Source organism: Argopecten irradians, chromosome 3 (genome assembly GCF_041381155.1).
Source record: "Argopecten irradians isolate NY chromosome 3, Ai_NY, whole genome shotgun sequence".
In the NCBI taxonomy this organism is placed as follows: domain Eukaryota; kingdom Metazoa; phylum Mollusca; class Bivalvia; order Pectinida; family Pectinidae; genus Argopecten; species Argopecten irradians.
In genome coordinates, this window is record NC_091136.1 from 16,124,920 (window position 1) to 16,149,332 (window position 24,413).

At 36.7% G+C, this 24,413-nt stretch overlaps 1 protein-coding gene across 2 annotated transcripts in view; it reads right to left on the reverse strand.

Annotated features, from left to right (window-relative positions):
• The window catches only part of LOC138317672 (uncharacterized), a 329,361-nt gene that overhangs the window by 20,721 nt on the left and 284,227 nt on the right, over positions 1-24,413 (reverse strand). The window contains exons 2-8 of one of the 2 annotated variants that reach the window (XM_069259498.1): positions 17,168-17,458; positions 11,256-11,546; positions 10,533-10,814; positions 8,678-8,947; positions 8,086-8,197; positions 5,813-6,000; positions 569-601 (exon numbers count right to left, since the gene is read on the reverse strand). In XM_069259498.1, coding sequence (XP_069115599.1) covers positions 569-601; positions 5,813-6,000; positions 8,086-8,197; positions 8,678-8,947; positions 10,533-10,814; positions 11,256-11,546; positions 17,168-17,458 — 1,467 coding nt within the window. The remainder of the gene's footprint in view (positions 1-568; positions 602-5,812; positions 6,001-8,085; positions 8,198-8,677; positions 8,948-10,532; positions 10,815-11,255; positions 11,547-17,167; positions 17,459-24,413) is intronic. The other variant, XM_069259496.1, reaches the window with a different exon arrangement.

The following is a 24,413-nucleotide window of genomic DNA, read 5'->3' on the forward strand; positions in this document are numbered from 1 at the left end:
TTGTATAGATTTACAATGTATTAGATAAACATATAATCACATTCCTCAATAGTACAAACATCACAATTCAAAATACCCTGCTGATTGTGTACACACAACTAAACGTAGAACCAATTCCTGGTGGGAAAACTGAATTTTGGAAGAAAGCAATGATGCTAAATAACAGGATTTTTATTTTTTTACTTTCTAAAAAATCAAGGAGCCTCAAAATTTTCCTAGTAATTGGGCTAACTCATTATGAGAGAAAGAAGGTGAAAGGGTTAATAGGTATTTCATCGGGAGAGATGGGAGGGGTGACAATGGAATTGGACAAAAAATAAAACACACATTCACATTTTTCTAAATCAAGTGGAATGACTTTGCGTTCTGGGATTTTTGTGAGAGAAAACTGAAGAAAGAAAACTGGGTCAAAAACTACTATCAGACGCAGGCAGCTGGAAATCTCATCACAGTAGAAATGCATCATGGGTAAAAAGTCATGTGACACATGCAGATAGTACGGCGAGGTGAAAGAGTGCAAGAAACATTTCTGCAAAGAGGACATATGCTAATGATAAAAACAATGTACCAATCGTTGTCGAAGTGGTTTGAGTGCTGTTTCCTGAGTAAGCATGTAAAAATCATCACAAAACAAACGTCATTTCAACCATACATGACAACCAACCGTAACCATAGCAACTACTCGGTTATTGCAGCCATTTCAAAAAGGTCAAAAAGCTAGCATGTTCAACAGTCTGATTTTTATAAAAAGAAATTTCATTGTTATGTTTTCAAGGTTGTTGATTTTTTTCGAAACTTCTATAGCATCTAAGGTCAAGGTCATATCTATTATTCAATACTGAAATCAGTCATGGCTGACTGACCTCACTATTTGACCTTGAACATAAGAAGCTAGAGTGATTAGGACCTTTTTTTCTGAAGACAGAGGATTTTTCCAAATCAATGTGTCCTAAGGCTGCTGAGGTTTGAAAAGCATCTAAACATTTGATATCCAAAGAAACACTAGCTACAGATATCAGTCATTCCATTGTCACACTCATGCAATAAAACTGGACAATAAACCATTCAGTGCACTGTCCAGACTACATCTAGGTGTATCTATTAACCAACCCACATTACAATCCATTCCTTGTGTAGAAAATGCCAGTATCAAACGGCATCCAACCCCAATACACTGACATCACACCCAATACACTGACATCACACCCATTACGCATACATCACCCCCAATACAGTGACATCACACCCCAATACACTGACATCACACCCATTACGCATACATCACCCCCAATACAGTGACATCACACCCCAATACACTGACACCACACCCCAATACACTGACACCACACCCCAATACACTGACACCACACCCCAATACACTGACACCACACCCCAATACACTGACATCACACCCCAATATACTGACACCACACCCCAATACACTGACATCACACCCCAATATACTGACACCACACCCCAATACACTGACACCACACCCCAATACACTGACATCACACCCCAATACACTGACACCATACCCCAATAAACTGACATCACCCCCAATATACTGACACCACAACCCAATACACAGACATCACACCCCAATACACAGACATCACACCCCAATACACAGACATCACACCCAATATACTGACACCACACCCAAATACACAGACTTCACCCCCAATATACTGACATCACACCCCAATACACTGACACCACACCCAAATACACAGACATCACACCCCAATACACAGACATCACACCCAATATACTGACACCACACCCAAATACACAGACTTCACCCCCAATACACAGACATCACCCCCAATACACAGACATCACACCCAATATACTGACACCACACCCAAATACACAGACTTCACCCCCAATACACTGACATCACACCCCAATACACTGACACCACACCCAAATACACTGACATCACACCCCAATACACTGACACCACACCCCAATACACTGACACCACACCCCAATACACTGACATCACACCCCAATACACTGACATCACACCCCAATACACTGACACCACACCCCAATACACTGACATCACACCCCAATTTACTGACATCACACCCCAATACACTGACATCACACCCCAATTTACTGACATCACACCCCAATACACTGACATCACACCCCAATACACTGACACCACACCCCAACACACTGACATCACACCCCAATACACTGACATCACACCCCAATACACTGACATCACACCCCAATACACTGACATCACACCCCAATACACTGACATCACACCCCAATACACTGACATCACACCCCAATACACAGACATCACACCCCAATAAACTGACATCACACACCAATACACTGACACCACACCCCAATACACTGACATCACACCCAAATACACTGACTCCACACACCAATACACTGACATCACACCCCAATACACTGACATCACACCCCAATACACTGACATCACACCCCAATACACTGACATCACACCCCAATACACTGACATCACACCCCAATACACTGACATCACACCCCAATACACTGACATCACACCCCAATACACTGACACCATACCCCAATAAACTGACATCACCCCCAATATACTGACACCACAACCCAATACACAGACATCACACCCCAATACACAGACATCACACCCCAATACACAGACATCACACCCAAATACACAGACATCACACCCAATACACTGACATCACACCCAATACACTGACACCACACCCCAATACACAGACATCACCCCCAATACACTGACATCACACCCCAATACACTGACACCACACCCCAATACACTGACATCACACCCAATACACTGACACCACAACCCAATACACTGACACCACACCCCAATTTACGACATCACACCCCAATACACTGACATCACACCCCAATTTACTGACACACACCCCAATACACTGACATCACACCCCAATACACTGACATCACACCCCAAATACACTGACTTCACACCCCAATACACTGACATCACACCCCAATTTACTGACATCACACCCCAATACACAGACATCACACCCCAATTTACTGACACCACACCCCAATACACTGACATCACACCCCAATACACTGACACCACACCCCAATACACTGACATCACACCCCAATTTACTGACATCACACCCCAATACACTGACATCACACCCCAATAAACTGACACCACACCCCAATACACTGACATCACACCCCAATACACTGACATCACACCCCAATACACAGACATCATACCCCAATACACAGACATCACACACCAATTTACTGACACCACACCCCAATACACTGACATTACACCCCAATACACTGACATCACACCCCAATACACTGACATCACACCCCAATACACTGACATCACACCCCAATACACAGACATCATACCCCAATAAACTGACATCACACACCAATACACTGACACCACACCCCAATACACTGACTCCACACACCAATACACTGACATCACACCCCAATAAACTGACTTCACCCTCCAATAAACTGACTTCACCCTCCAATACACTGACTCCACCCTCCGATACACTGACATCACACTCCAATACACTGACTCCACCCTCCAATACACTGAAATCACACCCCTATATACTGACATCATAATTCCCATACAGCCCACCCCACATATAGACTATCACTACTTAACTGTGCTGAATAATAAAACAGTCAAAGTGATTGGAGAACCATAATCAATGTTTAATTGATGTGCAGTTTCGATTTTTGTTTGTTGAATTTTTTGTGGATGTTAAAAAGCGATATGATCAAAATTGTTGTTGATTTCCATGAATTTTAGTTACAAATAGTTAAACTTTTGCTGATAGGACAAAAAAATTCATCTAATTTTCTATCACGATTATATTGTTAGTTTTTTTATTTATATATGTAAGCGTTCACAAAGTCAAACATAAGCATGTGTGGAAACGTCAAATGTGTATTTGTCAAATTGTATGTGTCAAAAAGCTCATGTCATCTGCATATTTATCTTATTTCTAAATAAATGTCAATTCCTTGTCTGTCAAAGTTGAAATTTTGTATGTCAAACTTCTTATCCATGTATTTTCATATTGCAACTTAAACCCTTGAAGATATCAAAGTTTCTTAACCACAACCTGGTCAAAATAAAGGTGTATGTCTGGTGTCCGTTATTTGAAAATTTAGAAGGAAAACAGTGCATTATTTAAAAGCCTCACATATTATCTATAGAAAAAAAAGAGCAATTTAATACAAAAGCTGAAAAAAAAAGAAGTTTATAATGAGTGGTTTGTTTTTAGAAAAAGCAGAAATAAATGTATGAGACACACGGCCAACAGGAATACACACGATATATACGTCAACATGGTAGCATACAGCCTAAACCCTTTCACCATCTCTGGGGCGGATATTTATAGTACATTAGAGTTATCTCCCTTATCCATATACGCGAATAAAGGAACAAGACACTTACAACACACCCTGTTATCAACTGTGAGGGAAGAACATGTTAAGATATTATAAACAGCAGAAATATAATTTAAGAGCCAATTATTTATGTTTCTGATGATATAATATTACCATATTTGCCTTAAATTGTGCCAATACTTTTGGAATAAATTCAAGAATTTCAAAATGTTAGCTATGGATTATCAATCGATAGTAATAACCAATTAAGTTTTGTTACTGTACATATCATCTCATGATATTTCAGTGAGTTAAAAACTATTATCCAGAAATAACAAAAGAAAAATTTTCCACATATTTTCAACATAACAGTGACTATAAAACTCAGAAATAACATTTCGGTACTTGAATGTAGAGCAATTGATACATCACAACGAAAATGGGTACTTGGATAATTTGATTTCATGTACTTAACCAGGGAGGACGCTTATATGGCAAATATGGGTATCATTCATCAACCAAGTATTCAATCCTTGTTTTAAAAAACGAAATGGCTGCAAAAAATATTGATAAAAACTCACAACTTCTAAGTTGTTTTATAAACTACTATCCTCTACACCATGCATTTGAAAATGTATGATATCAACAAACAATAGGAAGTATATCTTTCTCTATGGCATTACAGAAGTAGAGAATAAGAAATGAAATTCCCTAGGACAACCTTAGTCTAAATAAAGTTTAGTCTAATATTCACACTACATTTCCTAACTTTTAAAGCTTTTTGAACTGAATTTTTTACATGACAAAAATCTTAACATTTTTTTTAACATGATCTCAATACATTTTAACATTTGCTCTTTTTTGAAAATTTTCAAATGAGTCAAGACAGGTATCCGAATACCATATCATTCAGCTAAGCTAAATTAAATTTGCTGTCTTCATGTACACTTGAAAATTATGAATATCAAAGTCCCAATATTAATTGTTCTGAAAATATTCTAGTCTTGTGTTTAAAAGAATTTTACTATTTTCATAAGTGCCCTTTTAAGCTGAATATTGCTCTAGCTTTTCCTTTGTACTAATTATGATAAACAGGTCCTAGACTTACATTACTGAGAGTTAATAGAAATGGATGTTAATCTTACTAGCACTATAGCAAAGCTTTTAGTCATGGCTACATGATAATATGAGGTTACCGAAAAACTACGACTCTTCATTCTAATATCAACTAACATGATACTTCTTTAGTTTCCTTACATCAGTTTTGATTTTAAAGGAGAGTTAGGAAAATAAGTGGCACAAAAGATGGTGTGTAGGGACTGGCTTAAGTGTTGAATATAAAATCTTGAGATGATCGCAACAGATGACCCGTGATTGTTGATGTGATACGTACCGAGCGTTCGTGCCTGGACTGTCTCGCTGTATGTGCCATCCCCATACTGGTTACGAGCAAGGACCTTCATTTGGTATAGCGAGTCAGGCTGTAGCATGTATATTGTGAAGCTGGTGGCGTTTTGAGGTTCGACACGCATTTGTTGCCACTGTGATGTTTGGCCTGTCATACTGTTGACTGTACGGTACCTGGAAAACATACAATCAAAGTTAGATGTAAAGTATACATAGATTGTCCTAGAACTTCATTGCATTGAATCATATTTGTCACATAACAAGCATTGTACTGCCACCATATCTCACCGCAAATAAGATATGTCAACGTGTGTAGTGAATTTTAAATTAGCCCGAGTCTGAACAGCGATCGTCCTTCCGATTCAGGGCGATTGATTCACATACACGTTACTAGGGAGATGTAACGTAAACAGTAACCCAATTTGAATATTTTAAAATAACGATACGATTATTAAAACGTCTGGATTAAAATAATATTGCTTATGATGCGTTTAGTGTTTCTTGGTTTTGATTCAGTGGTGAGTATCCGCGATACTCTTGCAAAAGTGTATTGTAAAAACATAGTCCGTTTCCCTTTCAAACTTACATTCAACTTAATGGCCCTGGTATTGTTTATATTCTAATTTTATTTTATTTTATTGATACGTCTTCATTATTATTATCAATACTTGAACATCTTGCTATTACCCATCTGTCATATAACTGTCACAACGATGACAAGACATTGAAAAATCCAAGATAGTGACCTCATAGATCGATCTTATCAGGCACGTTGTCCGCAAATAAGACCACCACCACTTTTGACCTTTATTTCTTCTCTGTATGGGGGGTCTGACTTGCGGTGAAATACGGTATTCATTGCTGAAATATAGTCCCTTTCCAATTTTGTACAAGGTGACAAGGATGAAATCCCTACGCATCAACACCTATATGTAGCAACCAAGACTTTTGTACCAATTGGCTTTGTAAAAATCTAAACATTGAGTAAAATTATTAACCCCTTCTTTGGTTCTTAATCAAGATATCATCTAAAACAAAATCTTACAAAAATTAGTGTTTTTATCAAGTGACCTTCACAGTTGATCTTTTGACCTCAAACACAATTCAAATCTGTATCACCTCATAACCTAACGATGTACAACTAGCTTAATTTTCATAAGATAATTAAAAATAACTGCCTTTGTACAGCTATCTTCATGAGATAATTAAAAATAACTGTTGTTGAAAAAAAAATTTCTGCAAGTTCCTCTTTTTTTTAAAAATATTACTCTCTTCAGAACATGCACAACAACTTCATATCAACTTATCAATTCGTTTTTCAGTTCTATAATTTAGGAAATGTCAAAATATTGTTTAAAAGAAGGACAATGAACTTTCATGAAACATGATTAACCTTTAAATGAGTTAATTAGCTCACCTTCAGGTAAAAAAAAAATAAGAAGAAAAAAGAAAAGCTAGACATATGGGGCTGTCATGGTAGCACTGATAACGCTATAGACTCAACAATGAACACTTTGATACCAGCTAACTAACACTCAAAGCTAACATCGCTACTTTGATGTCTCATTCAAATCAATTTCATCAGAATTCAAATAATGATTTCATTTCTTTTTTTTCACCTGCAATGACTTTGTCATTAATTAGTTACTATGAGAGGTGATGCGGGACGTTTGCACCTGAGATGGACTGATAAAATACACGGAGACTGGTTATATTGATGTAACAGATAGCTCCATATTTCTGCGATGATTACAAATACAGACTGAGTACACATAAAATGCATGGTTTGATGCACACATGGGGCAGAGTACTGAATGTATACCATTGGTTTTCCTCTGGGAACTCCAGCTTTCATCTACCAGTCTATAAATTGACATGTCCTTAAATGACACTTAAGTGCGATAACATGATATGGAATATCAACAAACATGAACAGCAAGTTATGGAGCTGAATATCATTTACGTTTTGTGACAAGTTTATTTGTGCATGGGAAACAGCGGCGAACTCTGGGGAAATGCCATACATTTGATCAAGTTAGTTCAGAAATCAAAGTGTTAATCAGTACATCAATTTGTTTACTAATATAAATGTAACATTTTTTTTTTTTTTTTGAGTGAAAGACTAGTCAGTTAGCAGGGTTCCTGGAGAGAGATCCTATCTACAAAACCAACATTTTGGCAGTCTGTTGAGAATCGGTTGTCATGCCATCGTTAGTGTCAGCCGTGGCTGGCACGGTTTAGACTGATTGGCTGTATTACCATATAAAGTAGTATTGGGGACTTCCTCCGTTGTAGGCTGGGATCCATCTCAAAGTAGCCTCAAACCATTTGGTAGATACTGTAACGTTGTAAGGCGCATGTGGTGTTGTCACTGGAAACAAGAAAGATAACCCTTACTTTATTTCATCAATTAAACCCTCCCTGAATGGCCAAAATGCTGATTACTTTCATCTCAAGGATAATCTTAGGGTTCCCTTTATTCTTACTTCAATAAAAAACAAAGTATGAGATAATAGCTTGCATTGTTAATAAAGTAGACATGACCCAGATATATACTTTTTACAATAAATTTAAATAAATAATTTAGTAGATATGACCCAGATATATACTTTGTACAAATAATTTAGTAGATATGACCTAGATATATATACTTTGTACAAATAATTCATTAGATATGACCAAAATACATACTTTGTACAAATAATTCATTAGATATGACCAAAATACATATTTTGTACAAACAATTTAGTAGATATGACCCAGATATATACTTTGTACAAATAATTAAGTAGATATGACCCAGATATATACTTTGTATAAATAATTAAGTAGATATGACCTAAATACATACTTTGTACAATTAATTCAGTTGATATAACCATTCTTGCTACGGAGTTTTCTGCCTCGCATTCATATCTTCCATGGTCTTCTTTTACTAAATTTTTTATGGTGAGGTTTCCTCCGTTTATTTGAAATCGTGGCCCGAAGATAATCTGTCCCGCCACCTTACGCCAATGTATATTTGGGGTTGGAGAACCTGTGGCTGCACAGGGAAACATGACGTCATCTCCTGGAATCTGGATATACCGCTCCGACGGCCGAACAGTAAATTGAGGGGGATCTGTAAATGAAATCATTGTCATTTTAAGAATGAACTATTTAAGTTTTAAAATAAACAGCAATAAATAATAACATCATCACAAAACAATAGTCAAAATTTTAAAAATTATTCTTTTAATACATATGCATTGCATTAATGAGTTTGACTTTTGATTTAAACCAAAAATGAATTCCCAAGTAAGCACTTTTATTAATGGATTTTTTTTTATTTTTGTGAAGTTTGTGGTATTTTGTGGCCCATAGGAATTTGATCACCCAGGAACAAAATTTCTATATTTAGCAATACAAATTTTCTATATTGAGCAATATCAATTTTCTATATTTAGCAATACAAGTTTTCTATATATAGCAATATCAATTTTCTATATTTTTGCAGCACAAATTTTCTATATTTAGCAACATCGATTTCCAATTTAGCAATGGTGATCATAAGTGTTCAGATCTGCACCCATTTCCTAGGAACCATTTCTGATACACAGACCTATCGGATTTATGGAGTGTGATTAGCCTTATGGAAGAACATTACATTGAAACCACTATTGTATGGATTGTTTCCATAGTTAGACAGCTCATTATATTATAGGGATGCTGGGATAGCTGTCAGTGGTTTGGGGATTTACCTCTGACTGATACCTGCACAAGTTTGGAAGTCTCTCCACTTCCGAGGGGACTGTGGTCTGGGGATTTACCTCTGACTGATACCTGCACAAGTTTGGAAGTCTCTCCACTTCCGAGGGGACTGTGGTCTGGGGATTTACCTCTGACTGATACCTGCACAAGTTTGGAAGTCTCTCCACTTCCGAGGGGACTGTGGTCTGGGGATTTACCTCTGACTGATACCTGCACAAGTTTGGAAGTCTCTCCACTTCTGAGGCGACTGTGGTCTGGGGACTTACCTCGGACTGATACCTGGACAAGTTTGGAAGTCTCTCCACTTCCAAGGTGACTGTGGTTTGGGGACTTGCCTCGAAATGATACCTGGACAAGTTTGGAAGTCTCTCCACTTCAAAGGCAACTGTGGTCTGGGGACTTACCTCGGAGTGATACCTGGACGAGTTTGGAAGTCTCTCCACTTCCAAGGGGACTGTGGTCTGGGGACTTACCTCGGAGTGATACCTGGACGAGTTTGGAAGTCTCTCCACTTCAAACGGGGTTGTGGTCTGGGGACTTACCTCGGACTGATACCTGCACAAGTTTGGAAGTCTCTCCACTTCTGAGGCGACTGTGGTCTGGGGACTTACCTCGGACTGATACCTGGACAAGTTTGGAAGTCTCTCCACTTCCAAGGTGACTGTGGTTTGGGGACTTGCCTCGAAATGATACCTGGACAAGTTTGGAAGTCTCTCCACTTCAAAGGCAACTGTGGTCTGGGGACTTACCTCGGAGTGATACCTGGACGAGTTTGGAAGTCTCTCCACTTCCAAGGGGACTGTGGTCTGGGGACTTACCTCGGAGTGATACCTGGACGAGTTTGGAAGTCTCTCCACTTCAAACGGGGTTGTGGTCTGGGGACTTACCTCGGACTGATACCTTGACGAGTTTGGAAGTCTCTCCACTTCCAAGGGGACTATGGTCTGGGGACTTACCTCGGACTGATACCTGGACGAGTTTGGAAGTCTCTCCACTTCCAAGGGGACTAACGGGCTGACAGCTGTAACTCCCTTCATCCGATTTCTTCACGTTATATATAAGTAGAGTGCCGTTGGCTAGGAGAGTGATTCGTTCTGGATGCACCGCAACCATGAAATTATTTTTTGTCCATATGTACTCGCTGACCGCAGGATTGGCTTCCACAGGACAGTCCAGCTGCGCTTGGAGGCCAAGAGCCCAGGTGACCACACTCGGCATAGAAAGGACCTTGGGCAGATCTATAACACAACATACAAATATATGTGTAACAATGCACAGGATGTTACTTACACATAATCACTGATCAGGGAACATATTAGTTGGATGCTCAAATGATCAAGCAACAGAGAAGTTCTCTGCAGCCAAGAGGTATATTGCGGCTAGTATTCACCTGGGTTACACATTCTTAATAATCATGCAGCCTGCTATCAAAATGATAAACCATTGAAATATTTAATGCAAAATTATTTATTTACCATAGAATGTTTATCAATGGATGTGCATGTAAGTTGAGGATACTGACATCAGAATTTGATTAATTCAAATAAGTTGCAAACAAATTTTGAAAATGTGATGTATCGGAAATTATCTTCTAAAATGTTTTAAAATGTTACTAGTATGATGAGGCTAGAGATTAAGTAATCCATTTGTGGCCACATAGTATCATGTAGTGGACGTACATGTAACATTGAGGTAGGCTGGAGCCTCAGGGTCCCTCCCGATGCCGTTTGTTGGCCGGCAGATGTACCAGCCCATGTCGTCTTTCTCTACGGGAGAAATGACCAGGTCACCTGTGCTCTTGATCTGGATTCTTCCCTTAATGTATCCTCGTAATGTAACCACATCCTGGTTTTTAAAGAACCAATGGTATGTGATGTTTGTTGGGAAAGCATCCGCTCCACAGGTAAAAACGATTCTCTGACCGGCGACGGCTGTCGTGTTGGCAGGAGCTGTTAATATGTAAGCTGCACCTGTAAATAAACAGCAAGTTCTCTTAATTTTGTGTTTGTGAGTTAAGTCTCTCATTGCAAGTAAAAGTAACAAATCCTTGATAAGCAAAGGAAAATTATTAGGAAAAAAATAAATAAATGAAAATTAAAAAAAAAAAAAATGGTCAGGTGAGGGCGTTTGAATGGGTGGATATATCCACATGCAATTCCATTTTTTTTTTTTTTTTCAAAATTCAAAGTGGTTTTTTTTTTTATACATTTCCTCTTCACTCCCGACTTTACAAAATCATTCTCAAGACAATAACTGCATGTTGATAATAAGAAAATTCAGGGGAAGTCACTCTGTTGTACATGATCACTGAGTTGGAATTTCAACTGACTGTCTCAAATGTTTGCCAGACTTATTGTCAGACATGGGAGGGAACGAATGGAATACTGCTTGGCTAGGAGATCTCACTTCTATGCTAATGTTCTGTTTTCATTGCTAACAGGCCCTCTATGGGATAAACACTGCCTTAGACACATCACAAATGCAGGCGTTCTCTCTGCCAAGAGTTCTCTTCCTGAGCAGACGACAGAGATGATTACTTCCTGTTGTACAGACGCGGAAAAAAATCAGAATCACATCCAGATGATGGAATCAACGCAATGTTTTATTGCTAAGGAATTCAATATTGAACTTATATTATTGCAGTCAAAGGGGGATAATGCTAAGCAGGTAAATCATTTAGCTGCGATCAATAAAAGGGGGATAACTCAAATCATTAACATAATACATTAGTAACAGGTAAAGGGGACATAACTCACAATTTTAACATGACTGTAAAAGCAATAACTCCCCACATAATATCAGGTAAAAGTGATTAACTCATATTGTTAACATGATGGAATAAAGGGATTCATTATTTATTGCAGATTTGTCAATATTCATGGAATCAAATATGTTATAGTCTGTATAATCTCCAAATAAGCGAGTAATGGAATATTTAAGAGTTATCATTATATAAACAATGTTTAACAATCCAAGCCATTACACGAAATACAGTTAACGAAGCAACCAAAATTTCAAAATTTCTTAAATTTTCTAATGAGTCTTGATGACAATTTATGAACACAGAACGGCGAAGTGTAAAAAAGAAAAGAAAAAAGATATTTGCAATTTTGATAAGAGTCACTGCAAGACCTCAATTAATTAAACTTGATTCAAATTATGAAAGGTGATCTTAATTATCTGACCTTATGTATCTTATAAATTAGTAGCTTTTTGGCTTCATATATATGTCATTGTCATATTAATGTATAACAGCAATCACAATTAGGGTCAACGATTTAATTGATGGTCACCTAAAATAGTATAGGCTATTGCGCCTTTATGATAATTGGCGCTAGTTTATTAATTGAAGATTAATTAATTTCCTGTATAATTTCCTATAATTTCCTTTGTTTTTCCTAAATTTATAATATTAACAAAATGTGTAATTACTATATGATTCTGAGTACTTATGTATGTTTTATAAATATTTTTCCCAGATTCAAAATCTTAACTAAACGAGACTTTACTAATTATGTTATTGAATAGATATAATTGTCTTTACTTGTTAGACTAGTCGAATGTTTTATTTGAATTATCATAAATTAAAGGATTTAATTACAGAAGTTTAAAGTTTTGAAATAAAATAATTTAAAAAAAAATGGCTTTTCCAAATATTCTCTGTTTTGAAACTCTGTAAACTTTTGCTTAAATCAGAATGAAAATGAAAGTCAATATTATTGATTGTAATACATATGGAGAATTCATGCATTGTGGGTAGTAAAATAGAAAAGAGCATTATCAGCGTTTGTCAATATTGTGGAAGTGCTTGATATCATTTGTACAAACATAGAGCAGATGAGTTTGGGAATATGATGAAAAATCAATATAATCTTGGTAGAAATGTACACACAGGTTCATAGAAATAACTCAGCCATAAAAGTGTAAAAAGATCCTTTTATCGGAGTGTTTTTGTCCGAATTAGAATTCCGAGCTTCAGCAGTCAGCCGATACAATGGGAAAGAGCAGGAGATCTACCGCGAGTCTCTATCCGCCTGCACTAGGCCGGGTTGACGGGGAGAAGATCAGAGTTCCGTAATAAATATCTCGAGTATAATACCGATGTGATATGGCCTGATACTAAGTGTTGAGCTGTGAAGTACACCCATCTGCTGCGATCTATATTGAATATTCCGTAAAGTGCAGGAATTCCGATTCTATAACCCAATCATAAAGCTGAGGTTTTCTGGTCTAGGTTAGGGTTTGGTCCCGTATCAATCACATGTACAATAAATGTATCAGATTGAGGCTCCGGGGATTCATCAGGTTATTGCATGTTTTGCTAGGTACTTTATCTCCACGTTAGGGTAAATATACGCGGGGTTATACTGTGTCCCCGCGGGGATTACACATTGTTGATAGGGGAGGCGTCGGAGCAAGGAGGAAGATATAATAGACAAGATGAATAGGGCATGTGATTAAGGTGAATAGGGTATTTCAACTTCACAAAGAATCGTCGACACCAAAAACGAACAGCATCAATGAAATAGCAGAACTTCGTTGCAAGGAAGGTTTGAACCATACAACTGATGAAGCATTGCTGTGATATATTTCCTAAAAATGTTTCTCTCAAATCATTGAAAGAAAATCACTGCTGAAGCTTCTCAAAAGAAAAATCTACTTTCTGTTTGCTTAAGTTTTTTCCTTTGCCACCATGATAAGAGCTAGATGCTGCCTTCAATTTTAGTATGGCCCTAGCGAGTGCCTCGTGTTGTACCTATCCAACCCAATAGTTGTCCCCATCCCTGTATGTGTCCTTTCTCCTTTTTCAGGTTTCACTTTTTATTTATTTGAAATTAAATGCAAGCTGAAAATATGGTAACTGAGTTGGTTTTCTTAATGATTTCTTTTGCAAATTGATCTATATCTTACTTAACAGAATTTTTTTATGAAGGGTAAGTACAATTTTTTTTCTATTTCAGCGCCCCTTGATTTGCTTTAATTTTTTAAGTGCATTGGGCCCTTATTGGGTCGAATACAGTATTTGTTATTGTGGTGTCAATGATCTCTATTCTGATGTCATTGATCTCTGTTCTGATGTCATTGATCTCTGTTCTGATGTCCTTGATCTATAGTGTGATGAAATCTTCCTCGTGCTCAAGTAATGTCATTACTAGGGGTTACAATTTTAACCATTGACATGCTATTGCTATGGGGGGGAAAACATTATTCCGATAGTTTACTACAGACTACAATTGCAAAAGTATTTTGATATACATCCTAAATTGTAATAAATTCCAGTCGATGAATCGGCCGCCTTGTCGTACATCTAGTGCAGTGTTGGTTTAGAGTTACTTCCCTTTTGCTGCTAGTGTCTGTAGCAACTCAAACACACAAGTGATCGTTATCGAGAACAATATCGGTGTTTGGTTTTTGATTGAATATTATGGAAAAAATGACATTTTAAAGAGACTGTTAGCGTGTTACTGTATCAAACATCTGTGAGTATACTTTCCCCACTTAATTCAAATTGTTATATTTTTACAAAGTGTCACTAAAAGAATCATCACTACAGAATTGGTATGAATATTATGACTATGTATTTTTGTAAAACGATCTATAAAACTGAACAGATCCTTTTAAAAAATAATTTTTTTTACACAAAACAGCATTTAAGCTTCCACAATCTGTTTCTCTTTTTAAGATTGTAGTTTGACCCATATTTGATCTAGATTTGACCCTAATTTACAAATTAACTTAGATTTGACCCAAATTACCTACATTTGACCCAAATAATCATGTTTAACTTTTCTGAACACCTGGTTCAGTTCTGCTTTGAGATTTTCAAAAATCTTAATAATCAAGATTTGACCCATATTTGACCCAATTTGACCTAGATTTTATGATCAAATCATTAGGTCAAGAATTAAAAAATTTTCACACAAAAATAAATTTTTTTCTAACTTCTTGCCTCCGTTTTTTTCTCCTTTCTTTCTTTTTCTTTCTTTACTTTTTTTACACATGTTTTCATTTGTTTATTCATTATTTTTCATATTAGAATATATCTACATTTAATTCTCATTCTTCACAATCTCTCCTTTCTAGTTCATCCTATTATCCCTTCTTTCCTTCCCAATTCTTCGTTCTTTATTTTATAAAAAAAATTTCACACAAATCTGCAAATTCTTTTTACCTTATTTAGCTGAGTTTCACTTGGTTTATGAGGTTATCTTGTTATGTTCTTAATTAAAAAAAATTTTGGGGGGGGTGCTGAAAAAACTCGCTTCATTTCAATCTAAGGTCATTGCATCTTAGCTATATATATATAGCAAAACATTCTGGCAAACAAAAACTTACATCTACACTGAACCAATGCTTTCAGAATGCTGAGCTTGCTATAACAGAAAACAGTTGATATTCTTTTGAGGGCAATAGATTTCAAAGAAGCAACCAAAGAAATCACTTGAATACAGAGATACTCAATAAATCATGGCTGCTGTAAAGCATTCATGCTCTTTGAGATGGATTCCGAAGAAATTGGTGTGGAGCGACAGCGATATCTATGTATGAATACTCCTATAAATAATGTTACAATACATTCTGTTGTGACCTCCAATAGAAATCACCATGGCGATACACCCCAGGTATCAATTTCAAAAGCACCAAATATATATTTCATTGTTTATAAAACAAAAAGGGGAAAAAAATCATAAAACTAGAAAATGTCTGCGGAGCATAAATCCTTCCGCCTCTGTGTGGCACTGAACTCATCATTCGGAGAAAGCCGCGGCTGCCATCTTGGAAACTTGATCCAGAAATGATAAAAAAAGTGAATAACTTTACATATTGTTTAATGAAGTGGTTGAGTGAGTTATGGGTTTTACGTTTTTAGTATTTGTCCAGTTGTACTGAACCAAGCTGGTACAGAAATAAGCACACCAAATACTCTCCTCATGATCAACTTATATTTAACAGCTTACCATTAAAAGATTTTAGCCATTTTGGCCCTTGTTGCCTTGACTGAAGGTCAAGGTCATTCATTTGAACAGACTCTGTATTCTGGGTACCTACTGGTCCCAAATATCACCTCCTTATAATGCTTTTCAATAGGACTCATTTACCACATGATACCTGATAGCGTTTGTGAGGGAGTATCGTTTCCATTGGTGATGGAATGACCTCAAAAGGTGCAATTCCATGTTAACATTATTTCAGCTAGAAGATTACCAATAGTAACATTCCATCACCTTTGGAGATACTTATCCATGCATTCTTTAGATTAAATTAAAGGAAAAGTTTAAGTTACGGCTGAGACGACTGACGACATCCGACAAGATGATGACTAGGAATCAGTCAACTTGTCAGAGTTATAATCACAAGAAATATTTAGTTAGAGCCAAATGATTTTGATCCATCAATGAAATTAATAGTGTGTATAGTCTTTGGGCAAAATAACATAAACATACCAAATTCATAACAGAAGAGAAAGGATTAACATATATATGCTGCCATCCTCATTTTTTCATAACAAAGCCATACAAATTTCCAGGTATTCTCAATTATCTAAATACCACTGATTTTAATTCTTGATAACCGTTTGATAATTACTCACCTTCCACAATGAGGTCAATCTGCTGAGAAACTTGTCCGAGAGTATTACGGAATGTACAACTGTAAGATCCACCGTCGGATCGCTCCAGGCTACGGATAGTCAACTTGGTGCGGTCTGGACTTATGGTCAGTCGGAGTGAGTTGGTCAGAATAATATCATCTTCTTCCTTCATATGTTTTATCCAATCTACCTGTGGCTCCGGAGACCCCTCTGCCTGACAAAATAGTGTTACGGTTGCTCCTTGCTGGTGGCGGTTTATTTTAGGAGAGCTTTTTGTGATTTTAGGGGGAGCTGTAAAGACAGAAAATAGAACAAAAATCTTAATTACTGTGAGTTAATTTCAAATCCTCCACTTTATGCTGTGGTTAGGTTAGACAGGTTCCGTTTTAGACCAAATTAGTAGTCAAGGGAGATAAGTATGCAGGCTTAAGGACCAAAGACCTAATTATTTGATGCTGCATTGTATATATATGCTCACCAGATTATAAACATACCATATTAGATCCAATAAATGCCTAGAGCACTTGAAAAATTGAAGCAAATACGGGGGGCGCTTAATAGAAACGAAATTGGACTAGACTTCCACAAAATTATCCTACAGAGTAAGCCATAAATCAATTTGCTAAAGATATCGGTAAAGAACACAGTTTTAGTATTTGAGGTCTGCATTTAATTTGAAGTAAGTGAAATTGAGCCAAAAAAGGGTACTTAAAGGAATAGGGGCACTTATTGGGTCAAATACGGTAGATAGTATTATAGTAAATATTAAAATAATAATAGCAAAACACAAGAGATCCCATATATATATTATATTATAATATATGCAATTTGACACAGATCCCTTCAGTACTTTCTGAGAAATATCGGTAACAAACTTCAATTGTCAAAATCCAAGATGGCGTCCTGTCTGCCATCTTGCTCACCGATCGGTACCAAAATACAATATGCATAACTAGGGACCTAGGGAACCATGCACATAAAATTTGAAACAGCTCCCTTCAGTACTTTCTGAGAAATAGTGGTAACAAACTTCACTTGTCAAAATCCAAGATGGCGGCCTGTCGGCCATTTTGTTGATTGATCGGTCCCAAAATGCAATATGCACAATTAGGGCCCTAGGGGAACCTACATATGAAATTTGAGAAAGATCTTTTCAGTACTTTCTGAGAAATAGCGGTAACAAGAATTGTTAACGGACAGAAGGACGGACGGACCACGGACGAAATGCGATTTGAATAGCCCATCATCTGATGATGGTGGGCTAAAAATCAAAACCACCTCAAAACCACCTCATGGATATGAAACGAGGGGACCACAAATAGGAAGGTTCATATACTTAGTACCTTGATTACAAGGTCATTGTGCCCTTAATATCGAAAGAAAGTGTCCTACACCTCAACCATTCATCAACCACAATTCTTATTCAGTGAAAATGATGCGATGAAACTAAGAACAAAACCTGCTATGTGAATACAGGTACTTTAAACATAGAAACTATGAAAAATTCACATCATGCAAAAAGACGAATGTTGTAATGATAATTTACATTAGGCTACTAGTTAAAACAAAACCTCCCTGTATCTAACAGACCAAATGTTTACACCTGATAAATCATACATATTCTGTAAAATCTTTCAGTGTTTCCGACATGATAGAATCAATCAATATCTAATCTCCATGATCACGGACCACGATTCCTGTGTTGCCTTATATCACTCGGGAGTGTGTGGAGCTGACCTTTTGACTTGGCAACACCCGCTAATGTTGGATGTACACCTACCGATATCACGTTGTCTTCCTGACATACACCATAATGTTCAATCCCAGGCACGATACCAGAAATGAACCACTAAAAGTCAGCCATGTATGAAATTGAAGATGTCAACTATTAAAGTAATCTTTCTATCAGCTAACTTCCCACCTTTACTATTGTGATTTGTAGCTAATCATGCAATAATTCCTTTTAATATCTATATTTGGTCCCATTTAATGTCATCTTATCGATTTCAATTCTTAAATGTACTAATCAGCACTTATAACATCGAGTATAGTAATCTTTTCCCCCTCAATGGCACAAATATATGCATTTCATTATATAAGGTCCTAACATTTAAGATTTGATTGTGGATAAAGCTGGAGTCCCATGTAAAAAAGCACCAACCTATAATCAGTATTTGCCAACCGTCCCTTGTTAAACACCACTTGGAACACCTTCATCATTTTGCTATCGTCGTCCCCAGACACAAATTTTGAAAGCGAAATAACATTTTAATCATTGGTCATCACAACTAGCAAATATTTCCACTGACAAACTCGAAACAAATCTATTCCTTTCCACAAGTGCTGCTTAAATTTCGGAATAAACAACACTCTACTTTCCAGGGTTTATTTTCTAGGCAGCAAATGCTCAACCCAAGGACAAGTGTGCCATTCCCATAATGGAGAAATTTTGTTAAAAATATACTCTTCAAAACTGTGTTCTAGGATAAAAAGCATCAAATTTTATTTCCTAGGCACTACATATTTCAAAACTGGATTACTCAGATGCCAAACTAAATCACCATAACATGTTACCATGGAAACTAAAATTTTAACACTTTAACATTCTTCAACTGCGAAGCATTTTTACAAATCAAACTAAAAAACGTTAAAAGAACCTACAAGAGAATTCCTGGCGCTTTATTATCACTATTTTTTTTTCATATGCATTTTTTTTTTTTAATTTAACATCATATAAACAGCCAGGGTTATTTAAGGGCATGTCAGCTTTAAGATGTTGAGGAAAGCCAGAGTATTTAGAGCAAAAACACTGGCTGACCCTCATTGCTCAAAACAAACTCAAGTCAAAAACTGACTTAAGTCATAAATTTTCATATAAGTTACACAAGGAGAAAAACTTAAGTCTTGACTTAAATCTGCACTTCTGTGTCTAGAAGTTGGGGCCTGTGGTCAATGTTTGGTAACTATCCCAACTGGGATTCAAACTCATGACCCAACATTTGGGTGCTTGTGGTTTCATGTGATCAGGACATCTTAATTAACCACTCCCTGGTGACTCCCACAGTGAGATATATGTAGTACTGAGTGATATTGTCCCATAGATTAACATGACAGCACTAATATCTATACCTTTACTGGTATTATGATTACCACAGGTAACTGGGTACTTCAGGAGTGGCTACATTTGAAATCTCTCGGTGACAGTAATTAATTAGTGATTTCTGATCATTTAATTGGATAATTAAAAGCTGGTATATTTCTTCCACATGAAATTGTTCAGACATCAAAGGTTTGGGATTGTCAGCACGACGACAAGATAATCAAGAAAAGATCATCCTCTGTTATCTTATTCTGCAATACATTGTCAGATTACAACATATCAATAAAAATGGCAAGAATACGAATTAAGCAATCTTAAGAAAATTAACAGCGATGAAACAGTAAGGCGCCTGTCTATAACTAAACCCTGATCTCCAATGTCCTTATACAACATAGATGAAAGATGCGTATAGGTGGATCATCTCAGACTGATAAGGGCAGCAGGTGTCGGGCAATCAACGTCGCGGGGACACGACTAATCACGATAGGTCATTACAACAAAGTAACAGAATTACGTCGCACCTGTCAACCTCCGTTTCAAGCAGATCACATTGAAAAACTGATACAAGCAAAGACACAAAAGGTGCCGCAGTGGCCGAGTGGTGAATGTTGCCGAAGTGGCTGAGTGGTGAATGTTTCCGCAGTGGCCGGGTGGTGAATGTTGCCATAGTGGCCAGGTTGTGAATATTGCCGCAGTGGCTCAGTGGTGAATGTTTCTAACATTCTTCCACATCAGGGTAGCCGTTACTGGTTGGTGAAAGTGTACAACATTCTACCACAAACACTCAATCTTTTCTATGGTCAGGTACATAGCCACAAGTGGTGTTGATTCGGACGTTTTTTCTGCTAGTCCTCTACATTTGTACATGTGGGTGGTATAGTTGCTGTGTGGTTGCAGAAATATGATCCATTTCTGTATGTAGTAGTTGAAAAGTACGTTAAGATGGCTTTACATGTGCTGTAAATATGCCAACAAGTAAAAGTATTGGAAACACCAAATTTTTAAGTATTCATTTTATGGCTAAACTGATATCATACATAATAATAATGCTTCCAATACAAAAATATCAATAACCTTCAGGTAACCTAATTATTTGACCTTCAGATGGTCTAGGCGCCAATATTATTTTTAATACACATTAAAAACTCTTATGATGCCATGATAGAAGTAACAAATTAATTTGTACAGGTTTTGTAATTGGAAAATTAACCAAAGAAAATTTTCTGACATGTTGTGTTAAATTATTTCCAAAACAGAATCACGGAAAATCTAATGAATGTAAAAATTCTTACGTCCTGAGGCTGTAGTAAACGACAATTTTCTGAGTTATCTTCCCCTACAAATTCCGTTAGCAATATCAAGCCTTTCGGCCAAACAACCATTCATCTCAATTCAATTTCCAAAGACATATTTTAGGAAATAATTGAGTTTGTGTAGGAAAATTTAAGTGCTGACATCGTTATTTTTAAGCACTATTTCAGATGCCATTAGGGTTTGTTTCATAACAAATACAAGCGTTTACACCTAGCATCCCGCAATGCCAACTCAGCACAATACACATTAAGTGTCACACCTAACAAGGTCAAGGTTATTCCAAAAATTAACGACAGATCGTGTTTGTGATAGGATAGTAAAGAGAGTAAGGCAGAGTGAAATCAATGTGATTCCTGCCAAACTGTATTATAGTTGAGCTGATCGCCCCTTAAATTTCATAATGAACTGCTCTAGTCTTTAATTAAGACCAGTTCAAACGGGTGTTCAAGGGTGAGTCAGGCCTAGCTAGGATTAAATGACATTAACTGTTGATGGAACATTAGACAATTCTTAAGCAAACCTTTAGTTGGTTGATAGTGCTTTATACCCCATTAATGGTTATGTGGTCTTTAAGGATTCGTCAAGTTTTGGTGGAGTAGAAAAGACAAGAATGGACCACAAAAGTACAAGGCAAAAAAGCCATTGCTGCATGACCTTCAAACAATGAGCTCACCAGGTCACTAAATAACCTATAGCCATTCCTGTCGGCTTGAAACCTATAGGTGGTGGGATAGTGGTATGTCATTTGGTGGTAGCAATCCAGAAGTGAAACAAAGGCCAATGGAAGATAAACCTTGAAGAAATGGCACCATTAGGCAGAGGAAAGCTAGATCTAGAGGTCAGTGATAGACTGGTGGCATATACCTTAACTTCCAGACCACACAGTTCACATAGGTATAACTATATAAGTCTGTTGAGATTAACTTCTAGTCATTTTTTTTATGTTTGCTTCTCTAGATCTGAGCCCCATCTTTTTTCATCTATCTGTCTTCTTAGTAATTATTTTTTCAATCTTTTCAATGAAAATTTGAAGTACTATTTTAAAATGTATTACCACTTCTGTGTCAATTTGGATGTTAATTAATCAAACAAACAATTTGGTGGAGAGCAGACAATTTTTTAAGTATAGACATAATATTTCTGGTTGCATTTTATGTCTTGTTATTTTGATGAGAAGATTTTTTATTAATTTAATTCATTCAAATTTTGTTTCCTTTATTTCATTTTTTTCAACTGGAAACTGCTAATAGAAAACAAAACATTTATTTCATTTGGCCTAATACAGTTATTCTTCTTTCAACAACCAATCCAGCTCCTAAAATCATCTTTAAACCTCTCTAAAGATTCTTCAACTTGAAAAATAGATTTCACGAAATTCAGTTTGATTTTTTTTTTTAATGAAATATAACATTTTTTCGAGGAAAGATCATAAAGAAATGGTTTATTTTATCTTGTTAAGAAATTATTTCTTTTCCACCCAATATCACAAAAAAAAAGGAAACTATTGTCGTGAATCCATGAAGCTTTCAAAGACGTCGTGATCTCTACACAAATGTGAAGTTACCCCAGGGAAAACCAATGTTCCTCCATTCAAACCAGAAAAGTGCTAGATCCTTCAAGGCGGCAGCCTAAAACCACAAGCTACATTCTCTACACGGAGTCAATACAAATCTGTGAAAGAAAAGAAAATTCTCTTTGTCTTTTTTCTCCGCTTAAACAAGCTTAAGAGATCCTCGGGTTCATTAAAGACAACAGAATTATCCAGCACATGTTCCCTGAACTCTGGCTGGAATGGTTTACACACAGAGAGAATACAGAAATCATTTTGATCACGTTCACTTAACTGAACACTGGGAGTTAGATTCATTCATGACCAAATTATTTTCAATGATACAGCTATAGCGGAGTGATTCTCAAACTGACAGTAGTAACATAATGGCACACAATTAAGGACAAACAACAGGAACATGGGGCCTGTATAGGTCAAGGGACAAATAAAGAGGTACATTGGGCTTGTATCAAATACAGGACAAACAACAAGAACATTGGGCCTGTATAGGTCAAGGGACAAATAAAGAGGTACATTGGGCTTGTATCAAATACAGGACAAACAACAAGAACATTGGGCCTGTATAGGTCAAGGGACAAATAAAGAGGTACATTGGGCTTGTATCAAATACAGGACAAACAACAAGAACATTGGGCCTGTATAGGTCAAGGGACAAATAAAGAGGTACATTGGGCTTGTATCAAATACAGGACAAACAACAAGAACATTGGGCCTGTATAGGTCAAGGGACAAATAAAGAGGTACATTGGGCCTGTATCGAATACAGGACAAACAACAGGAGCATGTGGTCTGTATCGGTCAAGGGACAAAGAAAAGGGTACATTGGGCCTGTATCAAATAAAGGACAAACAACAGGAACATGAGACCTGTATAAGTCAGAGGACAATGAAAGAGGTACATCGGGCCTGTATCTACAGCCATTTTATATGACTATGGCTAAAAACATTTCTACACATCTACATTGATCTTATTAAATTTTAGTTGTTTTATCAGAATAGATATCAGAAACATAAGTATTCACAGAAAGGAAAATTTGTTGTATTCAATTGTGTAAGTCAAGTTCAGTAATCTTATTGATCAATGATAAAAACAAAACAGAAAGACAAAGGGCCTTAACTCTTGGTATTTCTTTTCAATTTTGATAAATGACAGATTTAACTATTTTTTTCTGTTGAATAGCAAGCAGCCTAGATAATTAACAAGTACAACCAGATTGACAAAGGATCATGGTATTTTTTTTCTTTCCATTCTACTTTTTTTTT